The sequence below is a fragment of the Eschrichtius robustus genome, chromosome 10, assembly GCF_028021215.1.
Source record: "Eschrichtius robustus isolate mEscRob2 chromosome 10, mEscRob2.pri, whole genome shotgun sequence".
NCBI classification, from domain to species: domain Eukaryota; kingdom Metazoa; phylum Chordata; class Mammalia; order Artiodactyla; family Eschrichtiidae; genus Eschrichtius; species Eschrichtius robustus.
In genome coordinates, this window is record NC_090833.1 from 66,401,018 (window position 1) to 66,417,579 (window position 16,562).

The window sequence follows — 16,562 nt, forward strand, 5'->3', positions numbered from 1 at the left end:
TATGAATCTTATCAAATTTTTATTAACAAGTTCTTCGAATGTTATAAAACTTCCTTTAACTTGAGAAGGTACTAAAATGAATACCTAACTAGGTTTCCTTCCGAATTCTAAGTTTATCATTTATTTATTTCCCCATAGTGTCTTCAAAATTGCATATATTGTAATTACAAAATGGAACTGTAAAACTTAAAATGGTGAATTGTATGGTATGTGAATTATATCTCAATAAAGCTGTTTAAAAAAAAAACTGAAGTCACCAAAATACCCAGTTAAGCTTCATTAAAAGGCCTAAATTACTAAAACTGACATAAAAGAATTATTCAAAAATCAACCAAAAACACAGATCACCCCAAACAGACCAATCAGGTAGCAAGCAAACTTGAATCATCACTTAAAATGGCTCAACATACCTCCTCATATGGGTTAGTGCAGGTACAAAGGGCCCCATTACAGGAGCAATTTAACTCAAGATACCTGAAAATTCTACCAGAAGTTGAATATTAAGGACTATCTATCAGTACACACATGTGTGCTGAATTACATAAATAATATCTCACTCCCAACCCAATATTAGATCTGTACAATTTTCTGAATAATGGGAAAGACTTTACACATTCTCACGAGTGGTATCACCACCTTATTACTCAAATGCACAACATCTGTGAAAAGCCTGATTACGGAGATATATTTTGCTTTAAACAAAGTAAACCATCGTGGTCCAGATCATGCTCAATCCATAGCGTCAAATTTGATTGCACAATGTATCTCTTATACATGTACTATATGATACCATGCACACTACAAAACACAAATATAAAAATAGGAGAATGAGATAAATCGAATTTCATTTTCCCCAGATCTTATAGGATGACTTTTGCATACCTCTTGGGGTGTTTACATCTACTCTGGAAACCACTGCTCCAATAAGCAGTTCAGATAATTGCAACAGCAAATACCATAAATAACCCTCCAAGTAATAAAGATCTGATAAAAACTGATAAAAAAAATCTGTTAATGATTACAAGGATAATCATATGCAGGTATATTCATTCACTCAATAAACATCTGCTGAGTGTTTCCCATACCAGGCACTGCTACAGGCAGCAGAAATTCAGAAATTAACAAGACAGGCAAAGGTCCCTGTTCTTATGGAGTTTGGCATCCTGGCAGGAAGGTGGACGACAAATAATAAACTACATATAAGTAAACAAATTAAGTATCTTTTCTAGTGGTGATAAATGCCATGAAGAAAAGAAGCAGGGATAGAGGTCAGAGAAACATACAGGGTGGAGAGCCAGCTGGGGGACGAAAGCTGTCAGTAAGTTCTCTTTGAAGGGATAACATTTTCGAGGAGACATGAATGAAATAAGGGAGCAAGCCATGCAAAAATCTGGAAGAAGAGCATTCCAGGCAGAGGAAAACTGCATACAAAGGCCTAAGGAAGGTAGGAATTTGGCATATTCAGTGAACAGCAAGAAGGTCAGCATTACGGGAGCAGAGTGAGCAGTGGTAGGAAATGATTTTGGAGCACTGGGCAAGGATTACATCTTACATGTCCTTTTCAGTCACGGCAGGAGTTCGGATTTCACTGCAGGTGTGGTAAGATGAAATAAGACACTGGAAGGTTTTGTGATAGGGAAGTGATTTCTCCGTAAAGAGTCCTCTGGGTGTAGTGGGCAGGACAGAGGCAGGAATGGAAGCACCGGGCCAAATAGAAGCTACTGCGGTATTCCAGGTAAAGGGTGGTAGGGCTTTGACCAGGGTGATGGTGAATGGGTGGAAGTCAGGAGACAGATCTAACAGGACTTGCCCAGTAGATGAGGGGCACAAGAGGAGGAGACCTGAAAGATCCTGAGGAAAAACGTGGTGAGCCAGGAGGTTGGGGAGTCACATAAACGTTAAGTCTCACGGCAGTCATTTTAACTGGCCCTTTGTTTTTCAATGTATTTTTCTAACTATATTTTTATCAGTGTTCAACATTTCCTGTGCAATTTTTCCATTCTCTCCATCACTACCCTCACTTAATTTTTGGTTCTGACACCTTTTCAAATTTAAAATTTGGAATACATTAAACCCTATAGGTTTAAATAATAAAATTCTCACACTACACAACCGTACCACAACTGCTCTGAAACTTACAGACTGCAGACTGAAATAGGGACGCAAGGATGAAAGCTGGACTAGATCTAAGGAAATCACAGCCAACAGGAGGCTCCCCTGTCTACCAACATCTATCCTTCAGGCTCAGTGGATGTTCAGTGCCTTATCCTCCTACCTTCTCTTCCCCTAACAAATGCTTCTCTGTAGTCAAAATCTAATTGATATTAAAGTGTTCTAAAGGGAACAAAAGACTAAAGTAAAAAAAAAAAAAAGAAACTAACTGGGAAGTTGCTGGAATCAACCAATGTGAAGTCAAAGGTACAGATTTAACTTTTTGGTCCTTTTTGGCACCCATGAAATAGTAAAGAGATGTTGAACATCACACAATGTGAAACACTGAGAATCTTTAAAATGTAATCTTGGCTCTAACTGTATAAAGGAAAAGAGAATCCCAAAGTAATCGAGGAACTTTTCTATCACACAGAAAATAGATGCAGAGATTAAACACACACACACATGCACACACACCCCCTTACTGACTTCTCAACTGCAGTGTATTCCACCTATATATAAGGACAATCTCAAATCATGATATTTCTCTACAAGGTATTATTAAACAATAGAAACTTTCTCTAAAAGGTATTTAACTGGTCTTAAGCTTTATTATTTTAAAAAACAACAACATAACATCTTTTTTTCCTCCTGGAAACTGCAGCCTTATTCTGTGGCTTCCCACCATTCTCACCTACCCATATACAAAACACATTACATGTAAGGTAGTAGCATGAAGTATCTCCCAAGAAATTTAAAATGAATGAAATGGGACTGCCATCTGCATTAGATCCATAAAAAACCAAACAGATGCAAAGTCACCTTAACAAGTAGCTCCCAGGACAGTTGCCTAATATCTGCTTGAGAATATTAACATATCCAGAGAAAAAAGAATTTATCAGTCAGAAGGTGAATGGGAAGCAGAAAAAAGCAACAGGGGTCAATTTTGTCAATGCTCTTCCAAGCACAGTCCAGGAGTGAGGAGTCTGAAGGGTGCATTGTAAACAGAGGCCACTGGAAAGGTTTTCTCTACAGAGGGAGGAGGCCCTTACACCCTCCACCTCCATCCCTAATATTCTCTGATCAAATTCCAAGTTCATAAAGCAATGAGCAACATTTGGATTATGATTTGACTCCCTACTTAAATTTGCCTGCAAAGGAGAGAATGTGCTAAGCATGCCGATAGGCGTAGTACGGAAGTATTTCACCTAATAAGGTATGTAGGTATACACATGTTCACATGGCGCGTGTGCAGGCATGCACATGTGGGTATGTAATCTCCACCCCTCAGTCAGTGAACAGCTGAATGAGTCCATGAAGGACTGATCTCTTTTAAGCGTGTATTGACAAAATTAGATTTCTAAACATACAAAGACCAGTGGAGTCCCCTGGACCATGGTTATTCTTTCAAGATAATGAATACCCTCCTGCCAATGAACTTTGTGCTCCTTCATATTAGGGTTAGAACTTCTACCTCATCTGTTAGACATACGGTGCTGAACAGAGTGTCATGTGTATCACAGAAATGCAATCGCCTGTTTAATTACAATCTAAAATACTGAAAAGTTGTGTTATGCTGTGGAAAATAATGGCAACCACAACTCCCATGCCTATGTGAAATGTACCACTTGAACATAAAAACCTGATCATTTTCAAAAGCATCTTTTACTCTTACCAAATCAGTATACTATTGTCTAATGTTTCATGCAAACCTACAGCAAATTATTCTACATACAGTAACAAACAGTTACCTGCTGGCTGTTAACAGATTACTTTGGCATATCTGTATTTCAGAAACACAGTTTGACAATATTAATGAAATATTCAATGATACACTCAATATTCATCCATGCCATCCATAACATATACCTATGACTACAAAAAATATTGTACCAGGCATTACTGCAGTATGAAAATGCACATATGTGTCAAACCCTTCCCCCTCACACACCCAAAAACAAAATTTCAGTGAACTATATTATTCTGCTTTCTCCCTCTCCCATAAGGAAGTTGCAGACTATCAGTTTGTCACTGATGCTTCTACCTACACACACGCACACACATTTCATTAGATCTAATTATCACAGTCCTCTGTACACAGAAATGTCATGTCAGTGACTGGTTGCTGTTTATGGACATAAGCGAAGCTGCAAAGACCAATGGACACACATAAATCCTTTATGTGAAAATATTTTTTGCAAAGGACTTACAGGGTAAAAAATATGGCTTAACACGTGGCAGAATTTCTGAGTTTAAAAAATATTTATCTACTTTTTCATATTATTCAGAGTTAATGTACTCTGAAGTGAAATTAATGTTTTAGTCTATCAAAAACCAATATGAAAAAAAAAAAAAAAACCAATATGAACAAATATTATGCTTTGTTTCCTATCACCATTTTGAATGAGAGGAAAACTGAACTATCATATTGTACTTCCAGAAGCTTACCTGTTAGTGTACAGACGTGTTAGCAGAAAAAAACTTCCCTAATCCACTAGAGTAAAATGTGTATTACAGGGAGATTAAATACCATAGGACAGAGAAATGAATGGGCTTTCTTTGTATGGCTGTATTTTTCCAGGTAATTACATACTTTATGTCCTTAAACCATGAAAGGTACCATAACAGTACACATGATTTTGTCATTCCATATATATAAAACAAGATACATATGAGCACGTCAAAACATGTGAAACAGAAAAGTAGCATTGATTTATTGCTCAACATTAATAAAAACTGTGTCATTTGTTATAATGAAATTTATTATAACCAAAAATCAAGTGTATGGTAAATATAAGATTTTCTACCATACAATTTTTATAAATGATTGTAAATCCTCTCTAGAATTTTCACCAGGAGAAAAGTAATTGTATGTCATAAGATACAATTTAAAATTGGCTAATTACTATTTATGTAACTTAGGTAAACATTGATGAGGGGGGAAAAATACATACTCTCCACATATATATTTGATCAGTTCGCCATCTAATTAATAGTTGATACTGAATGAATAATGAAACTTTTGTCCAAACTAACTGGCAAAAGGCCAAAACCAGACAATGTAGCTAAGCAAGAACGGCTCATCAGAATACTAGGAAAGCAATTACTTTAGATGGAGATAAATATAGTTGTTTCTTAGCATGAATAAAGAAAAATTAGAACTTTAAAAGGGAACAAACTTTTTTTTAATTCATCAATGATACAGCATAGCTGCCCCCAAATTACGTTATCTTTCATTTGCTCTCAAGCTTCTCTAACTCAACGATGAGGTATATTAATTACAAAATTTGTCAGGTAAACTTTAAAATAAGCTCATGTCTCCAAATGTGCCATGCCAGATTTGAACATGGTATTTATTTAAAACGTAACTGGACCAGTTAGTTTGGGTTTGAGATCATACAGTAATTTTTAGTTTTAATCACTGGTGGTGTTTTTTAGTTACAATGGAATATCTAGGAAGACAAATTTTCTCAATAATGTTTTTTTTCCTTTCGAGCTATTTATAAAACTAAAAACAATTATTTCTAGGTACTTAATTCCACCCTCCAGGGTATGAAGTGTATCTCTTATATAGAACACCTAGAATGCTTTTAAACTCAATGATAATTAAGAAACATCAAAGCAAAACCAGGGTGTTTCACAGGGAGCTAAGAGCCATCATCTTTTGGCTACCAAATGACATATTTCTTGTCCCCTGGAGTATCACCAAGAGTTTTTTACCCGAACGATAGATGTATTTTCCTAACATAGCCTTTACGCTTCTGAGGATCAGATAATTCTGAGTTTTAAAAGTAAACTGCTAAGGGCAACAGAAGAAAGAATAGACAGATAAGACTACATCAAACTTAAAAACTTCTGTACAGCAAAGAAAGTAATCAACAGAGTGAAAAAGCAACCTACTGAATGGGAGAAAATATTTGCAAACCGTATTTCTGATAAGGAGTTAATATCAAGAATATATAAAGAACTCCTACATTTCAACAACCAAAAATCAAATAATCCAATAAAAATGGGCAAAGGACTTGAACAGCCATTTCTCCAAAGAAGATATACAAATGGCCAACAAGCATATAAAATGATGCTCAACATCATTAATCATTGGTAACTTCAAATCAAAACAATGAGATATAACCTCTCATGTGTTAGTAAGGTCACTATTTAAAAAAAAAAAAAAAATCAAAAACATAAAGTAACAAGCATTGACAAGGATGTGGAGAAATTGAAACCCTTGTGCATTGTTGGTAGGAATGTAAAATGGGGCAGCAGCCACAGAAATCAGAAAGGAGGTTCCTCAAAAAATTAAAAATAGAACTACTATATAATCCAGCAACTCCATTTCTGGATATATATCCAAAAGAATTGAAAGCAGAATCTTGCAGAGTTATTTACACACCCATGTTCACTGCAGCATCATTCACAATCGCCAAGAAGTGGACTCAATCTAAATGTCCATCTAAGGATGAATGGGTAAAGAAAATGTGGTATATACATACAATGAAATATTATTCAGCCTTTAAAAAAAGGGAAGTCCTGTCATGTGCTACAATGTGGATTAACCTCGAGGACATTATGCTAAGTGAAATAAGCCAGTCACAGAAGGATATATACCACATGATTCCATTTATATGAAGTATTTAAAGTAGTCAAATTCTTAGAAAGTGGAATGGTTGTTGCCAGCATCTATGGGGAGGGGAAAAGGGGAGTTGTTGTTCAATAGGCATAGATGTAAGTTTCCATTTTGCAAGATGAAAAAGTTCTAACAATCTGTTGCACAGCAAGATGCAGCTAACACTACTATACTGTATATTTAAAATGATTAAGTTATTAAATTTTGTGATATTTTTATCACAATAAAAATAAACTGCAAAAGAACCAAGAACAGCTAAAATAATCTTGAAAGAGGAACAAAGTTGGAAGACACACACTTCTCAGTTGCAAACAATGCAAAGCTACAGTAATCAAGTCTGTGGTATTTGCACAGGGATAGACATATAGATCAGTGGAACCAAGTGGAGAATTCAGGGGAAAAAAACCCTTACATCTATGGTCAAATGATTTTCCCAAAAGGTACTATGATAATTCAAAGGGGCAAAGAACTGTTAACCAATGATGCTGGGAACAACTGAACATCCTCATTCAAAAGATGAAGCTGGACCCCTACTTCATATTATACACAAAAGTTAGCCCAAATGAATCAAGAACTTAAACGTAAGAGTTCAAACTATAAGGCTCTTAGAGTAAATTTTCATGAGCATGGGTTAGACAATGATTGCTTAGCACACCAAAAGTACAAACAACAAAAGAAAAAATAAATTGGATTTTGTCAAAATTTAAAGCTTCTGTGCTTCAAAGGACACCATCAAAAAAATAAGACAACCCACAGAATGGGAGAAAATATTTACAAATCTTGTATCTAATAAAGACTTGTGTCCACAATACATAAAGAGCTTACAACTCAACAATAAAAAGACAACCTAAATGAAAAAAGGGTAAAGGATTTAACAGACATTTCTGCTAAACAGAGAAGATATACAAATGGCCAATAAGCATATGAAATGATGCTCAATATCACTAATCATCAGGGAAATTCAAATCAAAATCACTTTACACCCACTAGGATTGTTAAAATTAAAAGACAGAAACAAGTTCGGAGAGGATGTGGAGAGATTAGGAAACTTATACACTGTTAGCGGGAATGTAAAACGTGCAGCTGCTTTGGAAAACGATTTGGCAGTTCCTCAAAAGGTGAAAGGTAGGGACTTCCCTGGTGGCTCAGTGGTTAAGAATCCGCCTGCCAATACAGGGGACACGGGTTCGAGCCCTGGTCCGGGAAGATCCCACGTGCCACGGAGCAACTAAGCCCATGCGCCACATCTACTCAGCCCACGTGCTGCAACTACTGAAGCTCGTGCACCTAGAGCCCATGGTCCACAACAAGAGAAGCCACAGCAATGAGAAGCCCACACACCGCAACAAAGACCCAATGCAGCCAAAAATAAATTTATTAAAAAAAAAAAAGTGAAAGATAGAGTTGCCACATGACTCAGCGATTCCACCCCTAGGTATATCCCTAACAAAAATGAAAACAGAACACAGGCACACAAATGTTCACGGCAGCATTACTGGTAATAACAAAAAAGTGAACACTACTCAAATGTCAATCATTGGATGAATGAATAAATAAAATGTGCTACAGCCATACAATGGAATGTTATTAATTGTACTTTTTAAGCATATGAATTGTACAGTATGTGAATTATATCTCAATATAGCTATTAAAATGGTAAACAGCTCTGATTATATAGTCTTATCACATAAAATATAAAGTGCTCCCACTGGAAAGAAATATAGAAATTACAAAACTCACTTGTTTTACCAAAGATGAAATGGAGGCTCTCAGACCTAGGTAGACTAGAATGGGACCTGCCTCTAAACCCAGTCCCCGGGCTGTTCTCACTCTGGAGTGGACAGTGGTGCAACTGCTTTCCAAGGCGTGGTCAGCCAGCTGAGATACTGACTGCATGAAGAATAGGTGCAGAATTCCTTTAGAGAGTAGCTCCTGACATGCATTCCTTTTCTTTAACTACCACATGGCTTTTTGGGGGGAAGGTAAAATTACAGCCTCAAATGTCCCTCCTTCCTCTTCTACTTCTGCCAACACAAACCATAATGAATGGGAACGGGAATATTAGAAGGGGCAATGTTAACACACCCCTGCCTTGTCCGTGGGAAGGCCACCAGGTCACCTGAGATGATCAAAGTACCTTCATCTTACTATCTGCACAGAACTTCCATCCAATGGTCAAGAGACTGGGACATGGCCCTGGGCTGGCTGGGCACTTAGCTGTCAATTACTGAATGAATATGTATTTCCCTGAAGAGGATCATCCCACCTGAAGAAAGGAATGTGGAAATAGCTCATCTCTCCTCCCTGAAACAAAGATAACTTGGCCCACAAGACGCCATGAAAAGCTTAGCAGAGAAAGTTTCAAATACAACTGTGAAAAAGTTAGCCTTGGCTAAAGAAGGTAAGGTCAAGTAAAACTTAAAAATCACTTTATAATGATTCAGTAATAAATCATTCATATATTTGCAAAGCTACTGGGGAGCCCCAAAAGAGTTTGGTAAACTGACAAAAATTATTTAAATTAGAAAGACAAAAATATTCTAGTCACCCCTAGCAACAAAGATTTTCCTAATTTAAAAAAATAAATGAACTTGTGGGTAAAGTGAGATGCAGGTATTATAATTTACCATTTTCTATTCAAATGTGTTGAGAATTCTTAAAAAGTAATCTGATGAATCTTAAGATGTTGAGTAATATTTTCCAATCCAAAGTCTGCAAATATTGGTCTTTATTATGATTTGCAAATAATCCAATGATCATCTTTTTCTTCCTTTACACTGAGGCAACAAGGCAAATGCATTTTTAAGGAATCAAGGGATAATACAAAAGATGCTAGAGGGAAATCAAAGGGGGAAAATAGTAACATAGGAAAATAAATAGGCTACATTATTTTACATAGATTTTAAAATACATATATGACATCTATGAAATATCTCTTAAATTCTTTTCTAGATATGGAAGAATTAACAAACTGCTAATAGATCCATTTACATAGATGATTCAGTCAGTATAAAAAATAGTTATAATACACTGAATAGTCACCAGAAACATCACTTGGGTCCTCTGAAAGATTAAAAAATGAAAATAAGACTCTTCCTTGCTGTCCAACTTATTCAATTCTCCCCTCAAATGAAGTTTAGCTGAAAACAATGCAACTGACTTAAGCTCCGCACAGGCAAATCTTGGCAGCCCTCAACTCTGTCTATCTCCTTGGCCTGTTAAGCAAAATTCCTTCACAAACTGTTGGTCTCTGCAATAACTCCTACAGAGCTCATTACTGCCAGCATCGGCCTATCCCCCGTGTTGTGCATTTATCCCCGGGATGCATATCAACATGTGGCACATGTCCTTGACGTGCACAGAAGGGCTGCACCCCAGGACAGCAGCATGCACGACAATAGTGTCGACTCTCACTTCTCTATGGTTGCTGGGATGTAACCGAGAAATCTAATAACTGTGACAGTGGGGCCTTTCGGTTTTTCCTTGCCTTTCCAGACAGTGAAGCTGCACAGACACTAATGAAAGGTTAAATGAATAGGAATGGTTGACAAGAGGTACAATGAAGAAGGAGCTTGGTAATCCAGACACTGAGCAGAGATCCTTGGCTCAAGCAGAGAAAGGACAGCACATCGTCGAGTCACAATATTTAAAACAGCTTGCTATACACAGAGGCTTTTGTGTCTGGGTACACGTCTGGCTTTGGACTAAAAAAAAAAAAAAAAGACACTGAAAAGGAATTTCAGCATGGGGCACTTTGGCAAATGTAAGGTCATAATAAGAGAAAAATGTTTTGTGTGGGTTCTTACATCTTTGTACTGAACACAAAAAAGCAGAGACTATGAACTCGTGAACCACAAGTTCCAAGACAATACTGTACATTTTGACAACTATTAAATACTGTATCTAGAGGGGTGGCTTGATGCGATTCCCACTGGTAAGATATACATGCAGTGACTCATTTAGCAGCTCTACATTCTGCCTTCCTTGAGGAAGAATTCCTGAATGCTCATCTTAGAGTTCTATAGTCAAGGTCTAGTCTTCAAGTGATTTGTTACGAATACTACCACCAAAACTCTCAAACCATCTTCCACTCACTGCAAAACTTCCCAGCAGCTTCCTGTAAGGAAACTGAATTTATCACCCTAGCAATGTGTAAAGTACAAGGCAAACTTTTTTGTAATTTCAAGTGACTGCAGTAGTGAAACATCCTCGGCTAGAATTCTTAATTATGGAATTAACTTTTTTTCAGTTCCCCACTCACTATACCTTAAGGGAAGGTTATATTCCTTGGGGAACTGATTTTAAATTATCATAACAAGGCTATTCAAATCACCAAGAAAAAAGTGCTCCAGAATGTCAAGGGAAAAATAAAGCAAAAGGAAAAAAAAACTGACATTGTTAGATACAGATTTTTTTAAAGGAAAAAAATGTATGACTCTGCTATGGCCAAACATTAAAAAATGATATATATGTAAAACTGTTCCTATGCATAAGCACAAGTTAGAATACAGTTTCACAATAAATGGTAAAATCGTACTGAGAACATGCTTTAAAACAAGGGAGCCTCTTTGAACAGCCAAATTAAATTATAGCTGAACTGTTGCTTGTACTGAGGGTTCTAATAAGCCACAAATAAAGACTTTTATTGGCTAGCAACATAATGAGAGCTACTGTGCAGAAGATTAAAAAAAGACCAATCTGGGTAGTTTATCTCACCGATTGTATTATTTACTTAAATGGTAAATAAGTTTGCCCAAAGTAATGCTATTAAAAACTAGCATATAAATATTAAAGCACAATTATGATCAATGACCATTTAAAGTAAACATCACAGATTTTAGTGATAAACAAATGTGAAATTAAACAAATATTGAAGTTAATACCACTTAAGTTCTATTTCTTTAAATTTAACTAATTTATTGATCCCTAATACACTGGCTTTATAAATGGTTTACTATTTATGCTTATATCATGAAGTATTTATCTTAAAGGAGTTTTCTCTCCAGAGTACGGCAGTTATGCGTATAACTACTTCAAAAAAAAGGAGGTTGCCCTGAGTGAACAGAAAGAAGGTACCCCCCTCCTCAGTGATTTGGTAGGAAGTTCCTTTTAACAGAACTTTGAAGGTTGGCCTCTTTAACAGACTTCCATCAGTTGACAAAGCTACAAACAGTACTTAGCAAACCAAAACAGATTTAAAATGTATCGGGGTGCATTTTGCTTGATCCTCAGATCATCTGAAAGGTAGAACCCTAGAAATCTTAGCTGACTATTTGACTGTTCTTGGAGACAGTTCTGCTGCTTCTATCACAGCTTAAAAAAAAAAAAAAAAAAAAGAAACTACAATAGCACCTCTAAGCCTAAACACTAAGCCAGTACTCATTATCTCTTTTTCTGCAACATTCTGATTGCTAGAGTGATTTTTAAAAAAAAAAAAAAACCTTAAGTATATCTAATAAAATCATGAGGCTCCCTCTAGCTCTTGAGAGAGGAGTTTACTAACCAATGATCCAATGATCCTATGTAATTCCCATCCAACAGGAAAGATTTGAGGAGGCTGCCTCCCTTCCACAGAAATGTTTTTCAACTGTTTCTTGTAAGGATATAGATGGTAAATGAGACCAGCTGCAGAGGAATTCAGAAAGCACTGCTCCTCAAGTCCGCAATGAGTTAAGAATCTATTAACTGCTTCCAACCTAAGCCTTAGATACAAAATTCTATAGTGAAACTTTAACCTGTTTAAACTATATATACACTCCCAACTTAGATTTACCCACTTGCTAAAACTAAATTTAATCAAAAAATAAGGACATGCATGAATGAGTATCTATCTACAGAAGTTGTTACTTGTGATCCGGTCTCAGTTCTAAAAACCTACATATAAATTCAGGATCTTGAAATTTTTTAAAAACATTTTATTAACAGTGTATCTGTGGCTTTTATATAAAAGAGGTTGATGGTAATTTGTAGAAAACATGTCCATGTACCATAATATTTATATACAACACTGTTAATAACTTTTATTGTTTAATCTTTTCTGCTATTCAGCCCTAGATATTTTGGGATTGTCGTTATCCAGAAGACTATAAATACAGTCCAAGTATGCCATTGATATTTAGTCTACTTTACAATAGCTATAAAAGACACACAGTCAACTGGCAAATCATTTCAAACAAGTGAAAATGAAAAAATGCTAAATCGAACTCCTACTACTCATTAGGACCACCTTTCAAATACTCAAGGAACATTTAAAATTGTGTGGAACCTTAACTCTAAAATTAAAAATAAAGGGAACCACTACCTTCAAGTCATCACCTATTGGGGGCTCCCTTAATATAAGAAATATTCCCAGGAACAACAACAAAAAGGAAAGCTCCCCCCACCCCCACCCCCGCCCCTTTTTGAGCCAGTGTCCAATTTCTTCTTTTCTGAACAGCTGTATTATCCAACTTAAGTTGCTCTGCTAATTTCGGTCCCACAAGGACTAACTTGGAAGGCAAAAAAATACAAGAAAAGATCAATTTGCTGGGAAAGATCAAATGAGAAAACTGTGGGGACAGCACCAGGTCAGTGTGTGGAGAACTAAGCAGACCTGTTCTTCATTAACTGTGGCTCTCTGGGGATGTCACACACTACCTGTCCGTGGGCTTTATTGAACTGCCTAACCCGCCTCTCTGTTCCATTCTTCTGGGCTCAAGTGAATCATATCCTGCTGCTGACAAGTTAGCAGGGGACTGCGGCTGCAACATGAAAGTACTTTTCTTTCTTGTCTAAATCAGGCAGATTTTTGAAAAGACGACACAGCATTGACTCGTGACATGGCAAGATGAAACGAGAGGTCTGGGCCGGTCTTGGAGCTGTGCAGATAAAAGTAATCAAATGACACTCCTGGAATGCAAATTGGCATTCTTGACTGCAGCAATTGCACAACCATGAAACATCCCTGACAGCAAGCAAGATTAGGACAAAATGTTATGTAAAGCACTGAACTCAAAAACTCTCACTTGAAAATTCAAACTGTAACACTTACATTTTAATATAGCAATAGTCAGCTCCGCTTTTGTCTGCTGCTTTTTGTAATCACATATCCCTGCCTGACAGATATCTTACATTTCAGGGGGAAGAAAAACGTCAGGTATTGGGAAGGTACGACTGCTATTAATATTTTCTTCCTATTTATTTTTTAAAATCACGCGAGGTTGGTTCTTCTTCAAAGCCTTACATGCAAACAACAGCGAACTTAATATTCTCAAGGACAGTTTGAGACTTTCCTCACAAGATACTCAAACCGAGTTCACGTTCAGCCTCAGTATTACTTCCCTCAGGTGAAGACACTCCTGTACGTTGGTAAAGTGATTAGCAATCTGGATTTTACTACTCTCCAGGAACAGAAAGAGCAGCTCCAACTAAGAACTTCTTTAAGGCTGAAGAGTTTAAATAAAGCAGCTATAAATATAACACAGAACACAGATACCCTATGAAAGTTCACAAGGGATTTTTTGGGTGACTCCAAAGGGTCAATCAAGCAAGTTCTATTAACTTGCACAGGGTCTCACTACTCTTGAGTACGTCCTCAAATCAGACACACTACACAGGAATAAATTCCACCACTTAAATAATGTATGTGTGTGCACAGTAACATCTGAAACTGCAGAATACAAAGCAGTGGGTGACAAATGTGCTTAACCACTGTTCAAAGTGATTAGTATTTGGGAATAGATGTGTAGACAAATAGTATATAGGCGAGGGGGGAAGGGAAGGAAAATAATACCTACAACCGGCTTTTACAGTGTTCTTGTGTAAAATGCGGCTATAAGAAAAACCCTCAAGTGCTAAACAGATATATTTAATATTTTGTTTTGACGCCTCCACTTAAATACAGATTCCAACCATTGCAACTGCCCACGAAGTACATAAGAAATAATAAAACAGGCCACTTTCTGCCACTTTAATCCTGGGTACACAGGATTATTTCATGATGTCTTTTGTACATCAGTTTTACAACAGCTTGACTCTAGGGTAAATGCGAACCACCGTAAATCGCACACTGCTTTCAAAACCACTTTAATTTCTGTCAGCTTTACTGTAACCTCAGTCCTGGGCTCACGTTTTTTTTTTTTTTTTTTTTTTTTTTTTTTTGGTGCCTGCATTTGACAGTCGCATCCCCTACACTCCAGTCGTGACTTTGATCACTGAAACGAGATGTCACATTAGGAGGAAGGGAAGAGAGAAAAAAAAATGCCAACCCACTATCTCCCTTTTTCTTACACAGTCCATCTACATGCGGAACGCAGTATATCAGAACCCCAAGAGGGGGTAACAATAGCAGCAAAGGGTGGGAGCAAACTAAAAGGAAGGGAGTGGTCCAGCCCCATTTCTAACAAATCACTTCCCCGAAAGCGGACAGAGCGCTCAGCAGCCGGCGAGCTAATTGCCAGCTGCCTCGCTGCAGAGAAGCTGCTTCGGGTAGAGGGGCTGTGCTGGAATCTCGCTTCGCAACGCCTTCCCATCTCCTCCACCACTTGCACTTGGAACTTTTTTTTTTTTTTTTTTTAAATCTCAGCCTCACTTTACAGAGAATTTCACCCAGGTTTAGGTGGGGTATTTTTTCTTTTTTTTTTTTTTTTTTATCCTGCCCTCTCCCCGGGCCCCAAATGCCACCCTCCAGTCAATGTGTAAGTAACACAAATCGGCTCCTGTCGAACTCCACCTCAAAATCTCTCTCTCTCTTTAGGGTTGATTTTCCTGCCCTGCGTTTTGCACATTCTTCAGAAAACCTCCAGGAGCACTTCCTACATCTTCTTCATTTACAAAGGGAGGGTTCCCCAACGGGAGGGCGAGGAGGGGAAAATCAGAGGTGCCGGGGACCGGGCGGCGGTGTCCTCCCCGCGCGGCACACCAGCGCGCCCAGGCGCCCACGCCCAGCCGCCGGCCCCGCACTCGCGGGCAAGTTTTAAAAGTTACCGTGGGTCCAAACGGCGTTCCTCTCCGCCCCGAGCTCCTTCCAGCGCTCCATCAGCCCCCGCCTGCCTCCCGGCCCGTCCCAACTCCCTGGAGCCGCCCGCCCGCTTACCGCTCACCTTGCCCCGCCGGCCGCGAGAGGGGCAACCTTCCCGAGCCCCCCTCGCCCGTGCGCACACCCGCCCTCCCACCTGGAGCTCTCCTCCGCCACTCGGGCCAAGTTGAGGGGCGAATTCGGGAGCGGGACCGGGGTGGACTGGGGCTCTCCTTTCCTGCCCGCCCTCCCCAGCGCCCCCCTCCACCTCCCGCCGCTGGACTGGAGGAAAACACGGCCCCCGGGCGGCCCCCGAGGCGCGCCGGCGCGGGACTCCTTTCTTCCGAAGTCTAGAATAAAAAGGAAAGGAGGGTGGAAACTTCTTACCATCTCGGCATGCTGGTTGTCAAGTGCAGCCCCCGCCTCTTGGTCTCCTCTTAGCGGCCGCGCCTGGACCAGCCCCTCCGCCGCCTCACGCTCCTTCAGTCTCGGCCTTTCTTTCCCTCCCCCTCCCGATTTCCTCCGGGCAGCCGCTCTCGCCGCCTCCGCCTCTCCCCGCCCGCCCGCGAGCGCCCTCGCCGCGGCCCCTCTGCGCTCAGGTGACTGATTTACACCCGCGTGCAGGGTCGCCTTCGCTCCCCAAGTCGGAGCCTGCTGAGTTCCCCCGGTTCCTCGGCACAAAAAAAAAAAGGAACGGACTGTCCCGGGAGGGGGCTGCTGGGGGGCGGGGTAGGGGGGGGGGAACCGGCGGGCGAGGTGACCTCGGGCGGATCTGCAAGCCGCACAAGT

The 16,562-nt window shown here is 39.1% G+C and overlaps 1 protein-coding gene across 11 annotated transcripts in view; it reads right to left on the reverse strand.

Annotated features, from left to right (window-relative positions):
- BNC2 (basonuclin zinc finger protein 2) overlaps nucleotides 1-16,249 on the reverse strand; it is a 414,209-nt gene extending 397,960 nt beyond the window's left edge. For 9 of the 11 annotated variants that reach the window (XM_068552671.1, XM_068552670.1, XM_068552668.1 and 6 more), the window contains exon 1: nucleotides 16,161-16,249. In XM_068552671.1, coding sequence (XP_068408772.1) covers nucleotides 16,161-16,163 — 3 coding nt within the window. In that variant the 5' untranslated portion in view covers nucleotides 16,164-16,249. Of the gene's footprint in view, nucleotides 1-15,858; nucleotides 15,934-16,160 lie in introns of those variants that run through there. The other 2 variants (XM_068552673.1, XM_068552678.1) reach the window with 2 other exon arrangements.
- Between the last annotated feature and the right edge of the window lie 313 nt (nucleotides 16,250-16,562).